The sequence below is a fragment of the Panulirus ornatus genome, chromosome 23 (genome assembly GCF_036320965.1).
Source record: "Panulirus ornatus isolate Po-2019 chromosome 23, ASM3632096v1, whole genome shotgun sequence".
NCBI classification, from domain to species: Eukaryota; Metazoa; Arthropoda; class Malacostraca; order Decapoda; family Palinuridae; genus Panulirus; species Panulirus ornatus.
In genome coordinates this window covers 24,227,973-24,240,989 of record NC_092246.1, presented here as the reverse complement: position 1 = coordinate 24,240,989, position 13,017 = coordinate 24,227,973, and the positions used below count along the sequence as shown (strand labels likewise).

The 13,017-nt window shown below is 45.8% G+C and overlaps 1 protein-coding gene across 2 annotated transcripts in view; it reads left to right on the top strand.

Moving 5' to 3' along the window:
- Nucleotides 1-13,017, top strand: part of LOC139756938 (uncharacterized) — a 461,695-nt gene that overhangs the window by 445,282 nt on the left and 3,396 nt on the right. The window contains exons 12-15 of one of the 2 annotated variants that reach the window (XM_071676883.1): nt 984-1,325; nt 1,658-1,891; nt 3,416-3,648; nt 11,817-11,914. In XM_071676883.1, coding sequence (XP_071532984.1) covers nt 984-1,325; nt 1,658-1,891; nt 3,416-3,648; nt 11,817-11,914 — 907 coding nt within the window. The remainder of the gene's footprint in view (nt 1-983; nt 1,326-1,657; nt 1,892-3,415; nt 3,649-11,816; nt 11,915-13,017) is intronic. The other variant, XM_071676885.1, reaches the window with a different exon arrangement.

Here is a 13,017-nt window from a genome sequence, read left to right as displayed (position 1 = left end):
CTGCCTGTTCAGCTGTCTCTTTTCTAACATTTATCTCTTGAGGACGACGGTACGACCCTTGAACACGACGTTACATCCTTTCAGCACTATGGTACGATCCTTGGGTACGATGGTACAACCCTTGAGAACGATGGTACAACTTTTTTTCACGGCTTCGCCACTTAATGGTTAGGTCAAAGGTCACACCATCATACCCAAGGTTCAAACTGTCGTGCTCAAGGGTCGTAGCCTCGTGCTCAAGTGTCGTACATTTTGCTTTCTAATGACCTCTCCACACAGACCTTTACTGATTCGTGATTTTCACCCCCGACCTGATGCCTGGCCGGCTGGCACCTTCACCTCGACGTAACTCGGCCTTGACCTGATGCCTGGTACAGTGACGTCATCATCCACACAGACTTGATCTGACATCTGACACGTTGATGTCTACACCTTCACATCTCACTTGCTGAGACCTTTACCCTGACTTCTCTCAGCCTTAGCGTAATATGCAGTAAGGTGATGCATCTTCATTATGACGTTCTCTCAGCCTTTAATTGACGTCTGACATGAAGAGATCTTCATCCTGATATACCCCAACCTTGATTTAATGTCACTTCTTGCTGACCTCTTGACCTCGACACCTCGCAGCACTGACCTCTCCTCTATTCACTGACACAGCAGGTCCTCTCCCGTGGCATTTTTGACTGTTGTTGTCTGGGTCCCCATAAACATACTTCACACTGGTCTCAGCACTGAAGGTCCCGACTCGACATTACTCAGTAGTTCATCATCAACGTTCCAGCATTTCCTCAGCATCGACCTGAGACATCTTGGCACCATGTTGACATCTGTAACTAATGACCTTAGGTTTCTTTAGTAATAATTTGGTTTGATACCCACAAACCCGTCATCTCTAAGTCTTATTCCCTGACCCGACATATCTGAATCTTGACCTGATATACAGCACTGAAGTCCCTTCTCTTGACCTTGCTTGTCTGCAGCCCCGCCTGAGCCTGTCAACAACTGCACGGTGGAGAACGTGACGTCGACGGGCGCGTCTGTCCGGTGTCTGGCGGGTTGGGACGGAGGCCTTGCTCAGACCTTCACCCTGTCCGTGACCCCGTCCCGACCTCACTCCGGCACCCGCGACAAGAAGAAAGAGGCGCCCCGGGTCCTGGCCAACACCTCGACTTCTCCGAAACCTGAGTTCTCCTTGACAGGGCTCGAACCTGGGACTGAATATATCCTGACCATCATGGGGGTTAACAAGAAGGGAGAGAGCGAGCCGATAAAATTGGCGATTTTCACCTTAAAGGACGTGGCCGAGAAGAGGACGAGTCCAGGTAGGTTAAGACAGAGCTATGCCTCAGCCCTAGAGACGCTACAGCCGACAAAAGTTTTGACACTAATAAGAAAAATCCGCTTCGTCGTAGGGCTGGCGCTGCTCTCAAAGATGTATTGGTCAGACATACTGTAATGTATTGACGCAAAGCCTTTGCTGATGCTTCACATATTGTAGAAATTGATGAGGTATATAGCTTATGATCAGAAGAGGATGAGAGAGAGAGAGAGAGAGAGAGAGAGAGAGAGAGAGAGAGAGAGAGAGAGAGAGAGAGAGAGAGAGAGAGAATCCTAACGTGACTTCTAACACTGTCCCCTCCTGCTTCTCCGTCAGGTGTAGGAGCCCTGGCCCTGACTCCTATTCTGGCAGTGTTGCTTGGAGTGTTGGCCTCCCTGCTGCTCATGGCCCTGGTCATCGCCCTGGTGGTCAGGTCACGTCGGCCCCGTGCCCGCAAGCCAGAGGTCAAGATGGTGTACGACAAGGGCTCGGCCGCTTCCGTGCCCCTCAGAGGTCCTGAGGACCCAGCCTCCGACGACCAGAACCCTGATCTTATCCCCGTCAACGATGGTGAGTCGCCAACTCTGGGGTCGTGGGACGACCTCTCAAACGAAGTTGTAGTGACGGTGGAACGGAGATTGTGAGGATAATGTAGAAATGAAGTAGCGGAGATCGTGAGGATAATGTAGAAATGAAGTAGCGGAGATTGTGGAGATGTAGTCGGAATGGTTGAGACAGAGTAATGGAGATTAGTACAAGGGAGTAAATGAAAAAGCCAGATAACAGAAGACCTGATGGTAACTGAAGAGGGCAGTAATAGTGTCGAATATTCCTAATCTACATAGATGAAGACAGGATGATAATGTAGTAGGCTCCTCTCACCCAATATTCCCTCAAGCTGTAAGGGTTCAGGTAAGATTTTAGGTATAGTAAATGGTCATGGGTGAAGTCTGAGGCCGTGAGTAAGTACTGGGGGTTTCAGTAGACAAGATGGTGGGTAAGGAGCGTACCAGTAGGTAAACAGATAAGAAGCAGCTTCTGGAAGATAACAAAGAAACTCTTAGTAGCTGAACAAAGTTGTGGAGAGTCGTTAGTGCCACTACGGGAGAGCTTAGTTGTAGGTGTAGGTGGATGATGATGGTGGCTGCTTGCTTAATCTGACACGTCGAAAACGGAGTAGGGAGGTGTGTCGGCTGGGTAAACATGGTGGTGGTAGAGTCTCATGGTGACGGTAAAAGTGGTGACGGAGGTGGTAGTAATGTAGCGTGACGCTGCAGCTTACAGAGTATTGCTTGGTCCAGTGAATGGTGGAGGCACATTAGTAGCCACCTTTCGGGAGCAAAAACCAAAGCAGTACCGATAGAATAAGGAAAGTGAACCAACATCGCGGCGAAGGGCGAGTGAGACAAGTTTTGAAGCTAACCTGTGAGAGATGACGAGGGGCCGTTTTCAACTCTACTCTCAAGTAAGGATGCAAGAGCTAGGACCACCCCAGATGTGAGATCAGTACTCTATACAAGGACGGATATATATATATATATATATATATATATATATATCATACAAACCTCCAACAGCCAGGATCGAACCCAGGACCCCTGTGCAACAGGCGGGAGCGCTACCGCTAGGCTATGATAGCCCTTCATAGCTTAGCGGTCGCACTCCCGCCTGTTGCACAGGGATCCTGGGTTCGATCCTGGCTGTTGGAGATTTGTATGATATTTATATATGTATATATATATGTATATATATATATATATATATATATATATATATATATATATATATATATATATATATATATATATATATATTCTATGAAGGCGCGCGCGTTCATATGCACTTTGTTCGTATATATATATATATATATATATATATATATATATATATATATATATATATATATATATATATGGGGGTATTGCTCCTTATATCGAGACACTGACTATACAGTAGAACATTTATTGTTATTATTACTGCCAGCAAATCCTTCATTTAACTACTGCTGGTCTATTCTTTATCACTTGACTGCTGCACACCTGATCACTACCACACAACACCACCTCAACAACCGCTTCTCATCCCTCACTCCAGACCACCAAGTAAAGGACCTAACGCAGGACTACACACCCGAGTCCCTTCCGACGACGGACCTACAACTACAGCAGCCACAGCCACAACAGCAGCAGCTGTCACCGCCACCGCCCATGTCCCCGAAGCGACAGGAGCAACAGCAGTCGCCCACGCAGCCGAAGAGCAACACGAAGGAGTACCACCAGGGACACGACAGCTCATTCTACATCAACCCGGGGACGCTGCTACGACAGGTGAGAGAGAGAGAGAGAGAGAGAGAGAGAGAGAGAGAGAGAGAGAGAGAGAGATTTTCACCATAAAGTTTTGTAAACCATATTGATGGGTTAGGTATATAGCCAGTATCCGGACTGCTATCCAGGAACTTGACTACTGCAGACTTTGACCTTCCTAAGACTTCCGTCATGGTCCTCGGGCTGGAAATGTGAGTCTGTTGTTGGTGAGTTTCTTACTTCTGTGTGTAGGGAATTATAACCCGTGTTCCTGGGGCCTACAACGCTACTAGATATAGAAGGTCGTCTACTCGACACCACTAGATCGAGGAGGCTATGTCCCCAGCACCACTGCATATAGAAGGCCGTGTCCCCAGCACCACTAGATACAGAGAGCCGTGTCCCCAGCACCACTAGATACAGAGGGCCGTGTCCCCAGCACCACTAGATACAGAGGGCCGTGTCCCCAGCACCACTAGGTACAGAGGGCCGTGTCCCCAGCACCACTAGATACAGAGGGCCGTGTCCCCAGCACCACTAGATACAGAGGGCCGTGTCCCTAGCACCACTAGATTTAGAGGTCATGCACTACTATGTATAGACGTTGTTTCTCCAGCATCATTAGTTTAATCAACATTCAGTCTTCAGTCACGTGAAAATGGAACGTTTTTTTCCTTTATTCTGTAAGTACGTATATCCTGACGCTAGACCCTCCAAGGCAGTGTACACAAAGGGATATAAACGTATTTACGACAAAGGGTGAACTGCAGTGTGCAGTTGCTTGTACCTGTTGCTAAATGTGTCGTATTCATTACATTACGTATAAGAACAGTGTGTCCACAACAGCGAGGTCAGACATGCAAGCCATCCAGGACCAATTGTCGGTTAATTGTCCAAAGCATTGAAGTCTCCGAGCCACAAACAAACAAATTTTCGTTTACATACACTTGGTCAAACGTTTTGCCAGCGACGATTAAACGTTGAACTTCAAACGTTTCTTCTTTTACGCATTCACACACACACACACACACACACACACACACACACACACACACAGACGTTCATACGTTCTTCAGGTGGCTGTGCAGAGGCTGTGCAACACTGTTGAGCGTGAGCTCTTGTGTTGAGCAGGAATGTTTTGATGTCGACACTACATAGTGTTTCTTGCGTTGAGGTGAAGTTAGACGAGTGTTGCACTAACCTCCCAGCTGCCACTGTCTTCAAGGTCACACATATACTACAATGCCAACAACAATACACACTACCAGTATCTAACAACAGACGTAGGATCATCACCACCTCCAACACCAACATGTCAACAGCAACATCAAAATTAGCATCACCAGTCCTAGTCTTGACATACAAGAAGACAACAACAACACAACAACATCAACAACCATCACTGCCACGCCATCACTATTACCACCACCAAACATACCAACACTTCCCACCACCATCACTCCCAGCATCAACATCACCACCATCACTCCCAGCATCAACATCACCACCATCACTCCCAGCATCAACATCACCACCATCACTCCCAACATCAACATCACCACCATCACCTCAAACACCACCATTATTCCACAGTATCTGACAACGCCAACAGTATCACCCCATCGCCAATACCACTCATTATCTCCAACAATAATAACCAACAGCAAAATTTACACACACCACCAACACCAACATTGCCAACCCACCATCGTCAACACCACCATTATCTCCAACACTATCACCACAACCAGTGTCCCTCCCCACCAGCGTCAATGTCACCACTATCTCCAACACTGTCATCAACACTCCCCTTTCCACTCCCACCAAAACGTCAAACGTAAACAGAATCGATGAAGGTAATTAAGACCGAAGAAGGGAGGAGGGGGGGGGGGGGGACGAGGTGCCCTCCCGTCTGAGGAAAGGGGGTGGCCCCCAGATGGGAGGTGATGGGGGCTGCCTACCTGACGGGCAGAGCGAAGGGGGAAAAGTGCGCACCTGACGGGAGGGGAGGAGGTTCCCCTCCTAGCGAGGGTTGTGGGGAGGTGGCCACCGGACGAGGGGTTAGGAGAGGGGGGGGGAGGGGGGGGAGATGTGTGGTGCCGACCGGCTCGTAGACCTGGGGGTGGGGGGGGTGGGGGAGGGGGAAGAGTTGGTGTTAAGGAAGAGGAGAACCTGGGAATGGTGATGGGAGGTACAGAGAGACAGTACCTGGGAATGGTGATGGGAGGTACAGAGAGACAGTACCTGGGAATGGTGATGGGAGGTACAGAGAGACAGTACCTGGGAATGGTGATGGGAGGTACAGAGAGACAGAACCTGGGAATGGTGATGGGAGGTACAGAGAGACAGTACCTGGGAATGGTGATGGGAGGTACAGAGAGACAGTACCTGGGAATGGTGATGGGAGGTACAGAGAGACAGAACCTGGGAATGGTGATGGGAGGTACAGAGAGACAGAACCTGGGAGGCAGGGGAAGAGAGACACATGTTTATGCAGACTGTTTTGTATTGAGTGTGAGGTCAAGGACACAAAACATCAATAGAATAGAGTCTTGATTGGAACTGAAGCGTAATAATGATAATAATGATAAGTCTTCATTCTCTCTAGACCAGTAGTCAATGGAAAGTATCTGCCACACTGAAGAATATTAGGAAGTTTCAGTTCCAGTAAAGAGAACGTGTTAGGAGTACTGACGCAGATAATTACAACGACATTTACCAATCTATATGATAATTGTCTTTCGTGTATTGGAGAAGGCGTTAGAGCTCTGTACCCTGCGGGAGGTGAATGGCTTCCATCCTCGCACGAGACAGTAAATGTCTCTACGTCTGCTCAGCAGTCTGGATCGCCCCGTCTTAAAGCGTCTCAAAGAGTTCTGATGACTAGGCTTCAGAACTCCCTACCTCTGAGTGCTCTCTACACTGTCAGTAGTTGTCAAACACGAATACACGTGAACTAACCCAACATTTTTATTATAATTATTGATAAACTTAATATTTTGATGATTCAGACTGCTTCTAATTATAGGATTTTCCAGCAATTGTACAAGACTAGCAAGTCTTACAGTAAGAAATGTATGTCATTCCCTCACGATCAAAAGTCCTTGGTCAGTCTTATGTTGCCAACTTACTATAAAACTTTATGACAATTTGGACATTAATAAAGCGTAACACAAGCGGGCAGTCTCCTTCTGGTACTGTAGTATAACCAGAGCAAACAATCACAAAATCAAATGAATAAAATCTAGTTTCTACTTCCGGATCTGTTACCTCGTAATTAAACAAATACCAAAAGTGCTGTTCATTGAATGGAATTAATTAAAAGTGAAAGAAAATAGTGAAGGAAAATGAACATAAATCTACTCTGCGAATTCTGATGAGTGACTTTTATGCAACTTTACATTAGCAAAATTGGCTTTCATCAGTTGTGCAAAAATGAGATAAAGGCTTATGAGCTGCCCACACAGTAGAGGGCCAAAATCATTGCAGCTTTTCAATATCGGATGATTTAACAATTTAACAGTTCAGTTATATTTGGTGAATGTTGCCAGAGTTTGGGCAAGTGGCGTATACTGGGTACACACAGGTAGTGCGTGGGAGTAAATACACCAGAGCATATGAGAAAGATACAAAAGAGAACCTGATGGAGGTTGTCCGCTGAGGGAATGCATTAGTATCCTGCATAAATGGACATGAGGGGAAGGCATAAGGCTCCTCCCACCCACCACTCACTCCAGCATCAGGAAACAGCTGTTGTCAAGCATCATGTAGCACACACACACACACACAATACACTCACATGGATATTCTCCGGGAAAACAATAACACTGATCTGCTGACAGCCGCCGGATATTGGCTCTACTGTGTAGAGACAAAAAGGTCGAAAATTGTATTTATGTTATGAATAATGGCAAGTGTTATCATGGATCACGTGTCTCGTATTCACACATGATAAACAGTTTGAAGTGTTGGTCATAGTGAGCTTCACATGCAGGGTAAGTCTTCACCTTGATGATAGTGAGCTTCACATGCAGGGTAAGTCTTCACCTTGATGATAGTGAGCTTCACATGCAGGGTAAGTCTTCGTTCTTGGCTATAGTGAGCTTGACATGCAGGGTAAGTCTTCACCTTGATGATAGTGAGCTTCACATGCAGGGTAAGTCTTCACCTTGATGATAGTGAGCTTCACATGCAGGGTAAGTCTTCACCTTGATGATAGTGAGCTTCACATGCAGGGTAAGTCTTCACCTTGATGATAGTGAGCTTCACATGCAGGGTAAGTCTTCGTTCTTGGTCATAGTGAGCTTGACATGCAGGGTAAGTCTTCACCTTGATGATAGTGAGCTTCACATGCAGGGTAAGTCTTCACCTTGCTGCAGGGTAAGTCTTCGTTCTTGGTCATAGTGAGCTTGACATGCAGGGTAAGTCTTCACCTTGATGATAGTGAGCTTCACATGCAGGGTAAGTCTTCACCTTGATGATAGTTCTTGGTACAGAAATAAACAAGTATCTTACCTGCGTCTGACTCGGGCAAGTAAATAACGTAACCAGGTCATGACTGGCGGGTCCTGTCTCCAGGTCATGACTGGCGGGTCCTGTCTCCAGGTCATGACTGGGGATCCTGCATCCAGGTCATGAATGGCGGATCCTGCATCCAGGTCATTAGTATAAAACCTAGTCTTGTGGTACCCCACTTGTCATACTGTCACTTGATAACATACTTTGTTTTACATTTTTAAACCAGTATGTAAAGGATGAGTATACTAGATGCGTCAGGGTGGATTATACTGGATATGTTTGGGCTGAGTATAATGATTATGTTCGGGTGGAGTATACTGGGTATGCCAGGCTGTAGTAAACTGGACATGTTAGAATGGAATATAATTGGAAGTCAGTATAGAGATATGTTAGTGCCCCCATCGGCAACCTCTTAACACTCTTGTAAACACACACACACACACACACACACACACACACACACAGAGCAAGCGTTCCATGACAACAGTCCGGAAATGAGAGCATGAAGAAGAAAATGTGCTGAGGTAGCTGCGTGTTTATTAGAAATTACAGTTGGTTGGTGTGGACATACTTTAAGCCGTGTATCTTGACACACAATTCATATTTGATAACGTTAAATGGAAGGGCAGAAGTGAAGCATGAAATGTCCGTCGACTGACCGACCCCACACACTGGATTATTCATGACTCAGAATACAAGACTTTCTCTTTCTTGAAATGCCCAAGTTAAGAGCACTGGAGAAATCAATCTTTCACTGCAGAAAATTATGAAAGAATTTACGTGGTCGATTCTGATGGCTCTGGTAACCGAGGCTCAATTCATTTATATTGTATTCACACATTTATTGCTGTGTTTAGTTTTTATCGTGAGAACAGTTTGTTTCGACTAACAATGTGCCACATCTACAAAGCTTGATCCACTTTGTTTAACATGTGCCCGATTTTACACGCCATGCTCTGTTTTACGCGTTATATCTATATATAATGGTATGTTGGCGTTACTGATTTACATATGTGTTTGTGGCTGGTGTGATTTACATTGTTTGTGGTTGGTGTGATTTGATGGTAGTGTGAGCAGCGGTGGTTTGTGGTACTGTAGTGTCAAGCTTTGATTCTGCTGGCAGTGTGTGTGTAAACAGATTGTCCGTTGCTGGTTTATGGCGTTTGGCCACGTCGGTACGACCTTCGATAACGACGGTCCGACGCTTCAGTAAGAGGGAAACGCTTAAGCACGACATTACGACCTTCAGTCACGATGATACGACCCTTGAGGCGAAGGTACAGCCCTCGAGGACGACAGTACAATACTTGAGTATGTTGCCCTGACCTTTGAACTAACCCTTAAAGGTCAGTTCGAAGGTCACGTCATCATACGTAGGAAGTCATATGGTCGGGTTCTTAGATTATCACGTTTTTGTTCATGACATGTTAAGTTATCGCTTGTTTCTGTACTCAAGATAACACTGCCACGGCCAGTGACAAAGCCAGTAGTGCTGGGTATGACGGCCTATGAGGTTACGGTGCTGGGGGCATCATGTATACAAGATCTGTTATAACAAGGAGCAGTAAAGCCCCAGACCTCCCACAACTGTGAAAATGGAAGACAGTAATTGTGCAAGTATATATATAGAGTGAGTAATGTAAACAGGAGGGTGGTTGTGCTCTTCTGTATGAGAGTCTCTTTAAGCACGAGGTGAAGGGGTGTCCCATGTTGCCAGTGGAATGATACTTATCATTATTTCATAATTCACAAAAAATACCTAATCATGGTTGCTGGTACACACACAAGCGAAGGCTCTTGATATATGCGATATTTTTCTTTAAGTGGCTACTGAGGAGTCTTTGTGATATTCAAACCCTAGAGTTTAAAAATATTGTGAACGATTCTCTAGATTTCCCTCTACCACTTGTAACTTTAAAAGTAATTCCCTTCCACTTGTAACATTTTGAATAATTCCCTTCTATGACCTGTAGCACTTTAGATAATTTACTTCTACCGCCTTTAGCACTTTAAGTAATTCCCGCCTACCATCTGTGGCACTTTAGATTATTAAAAGAATTTTTTTTTCCATACAATTCTTAAAAGTCAGGTTACCCCGCATATATTGATTCCCAGCTAGGGTGAGTCTTGGTTACCGTAACACACCAGAGGCTGCAGGAAAAAGAAATCGTTGAATGAGATCCCGGCGAGGGTAACACACTGGATCTCCCGGTAATTAACTGAGTGGGTATTTTTCAAAAGCTGCGCTAAATAAATATTGGAATCCATTATTGGGAACTATTGTGTGAAATGAAAATTACGAATGTTTATACTTCCACTGGACAGGGAATGTTTATACTTCCACAGGACAAGGAATGTTTATACTTCCGCTGAACAAGAAATGTAAAAACTGTTATTCTCGTGTTTGTTGTAGTTTGTATACAAGATGGTAATGGTAGGATTTAGGATAGTGTTGTGGTGTGATGATGATGTCACATGATGTATCGTCACACGGATGATGGTGTCACATGATGTATCGTCACACGGATGATGGTGTCACATGATGTATCGTCACACGGATGATGGTGTCACATGATGTGTCGTCACACGGATGATGGTGTCACATGATGTCACACGGGTGTTGGTGTCACATGATGTGTCGTCACACGGATGATGGTGTCACATGATGTCACACGGGTGTTGGTGTCACATGATGTGTCGTCACACGGGTGTTGGTGTCACATGATGTCACACGGGTGTTGGTGTCACATGATGTGTCGTCACACGGATGATGGTGTCACATGATGTCACACGGGTGTTGGTGTCACATGGATGATGTCAAATGGATGTTGGTGTCAGATGATTTTGACAAACTGTGATGTTGTACAAATTGTGGAGTCATACTACACCAGTAATGGAGTTACATTGTCATCATTGTCACAGTTAAACTACTATCGTTACTATTATCGTTTCTGTTATTTGTAGTAATTTTTTTCACCGTTTCCCGCGTTACCAAGGTAGCGGCGATAGGAACAGACGACAAAGCTGTAGATGAAATTTCCTCACCTGGCTCCTTCGTTTGTTCCTTCTTTGGGAAAGTAATTACTCCAGCTCCCGTCCCTCTCGCTTTCCCTCTATCATGATACCCAGATCAACCAACATATCACATCCTCCCTCAAATGATGATCAGTGAACTCCTTAACTCGTGTCTGCTTTTTCATTGTACAATTGTCTCCAGTGAACATTGGCGACTGTGAATAATTCAAGTGACCTTAACAGATTACTGGTAGGACGACGACAAACTGCCACGACTTTTCAGTCAGACTTTCCTGACGTTTTGAGACCTTTCGTGTTTACTGTGATAATAGACTCAACCACCCTCAGGACGGTAGTTAGGTCACACTTTGTTGTACAAACTACGTACTTGAACGCCTTTCCCTTAGGCGTTAGCCTAGTTCAGGCAAGGTTTTCTTGAGCTCTAGTTAGATATGATATAGTTAACAGATGTTAGTGTGAATGCTTGTTAGATATAGTGCATCTTTCCATGGGTGATAGCTGAATATAATGTGAATACTAAATGACCTCTAGCTGAACTTGCAGAAATGCCTGACATGTTGTAGTTAAGCAGTAGAGCGAGCTCAGCTTCGGACATGTACCGGTCATGTGTTAACATGTCTGTGACGTGTTCCACACAGAAGGGCGTGATGCTACCGCGGGAGACCGACCCCATCCTGCACATGGGGTGTCCTCTAGCCGCCTCCACGCCCACCGCCCGCAACACACAGCCTACAGTGTACGCCCACTACGCCCCAGAGCAGACCACCCTGCCTCCGCCCTATCCACAGGATCTGTCCACACTGTCCCGTGACCCGTCCGCAGACACTCCCTACACCCGCCATGTGCTGGCCAGTCTACCTCCTCCCTACTGCCACCAGACCCTCACCCTCGGGAGGACCGGCTCCTTCTCCTCAGGACGTGTTACTCCCTCCTGTTCTTCCACCACCACCACCTCCTCCTCCATCAACCACCACGGCTCCACCTCCACCGTGGCCTTCCACCCTGAGAGTGACTCCCCCAGGGCTCCCTTAGTCACCCCCAGGGACAAAGCAGGCAGCCCCAACCACCGGGAGAGCTCGGTCTAGTCCCTTACTAGTGGCTAGATAGTGACTACCTTGTGTCAGTGCTCGTCAGGTATGTCCCGTCACACCCTCGCTCTTCCCTTCTCTCTACGACTTGGAAACCTAACAGTTTTCAAGCCTAAGTTGTTCGCACATTTCCCACTACTTTCCCACCTGGTATGTAAACAATGCTTCAGTAAGTCACCACATCCCTCTCCAGCTAAACATGTCTGCCGTCATGGTCTTCTCATTGTCAAGTGTTAAGGACACACTCTCAGGTCACACGAATCACTCGCTGACAACATTAAGTACATGGCTCGAGATCCTCTCTCGGATTCACTTCTTGTTCTGAATACACATTATCGAAACTGTCTTATCTAACTTTATAAGTTTCTCTACATCAGTGTAAGGATCTTTTTACGTCTCAACACGTCATTAAGTAACCTGAAGTGTTGTCACGTGACCTGAGGGTGCCAACTTACACTAGTGTTGAATTCGTCCGTCGATCCTGTAATTACTAATAGATGTTTTTTAAGCCCAGTAACTTTCCCCTGAAATTCAGACATCAACCATAGCTGTAGATTTTTAAAGATACCTAAGGTGTCAGTGGAGTCATGCAGAACATTCACTGTATCACCACAGTGTAATGGCAGTTATCGCAATTGTTTTACATTATCTCTTTAAATCTGGTAGTTATAATCAGCAACACCCAGTCAAATCATGTTGTCTACGACACCCTGTCTCTTAGAAATTACTCAATTCATCAAATGTTTCTCCT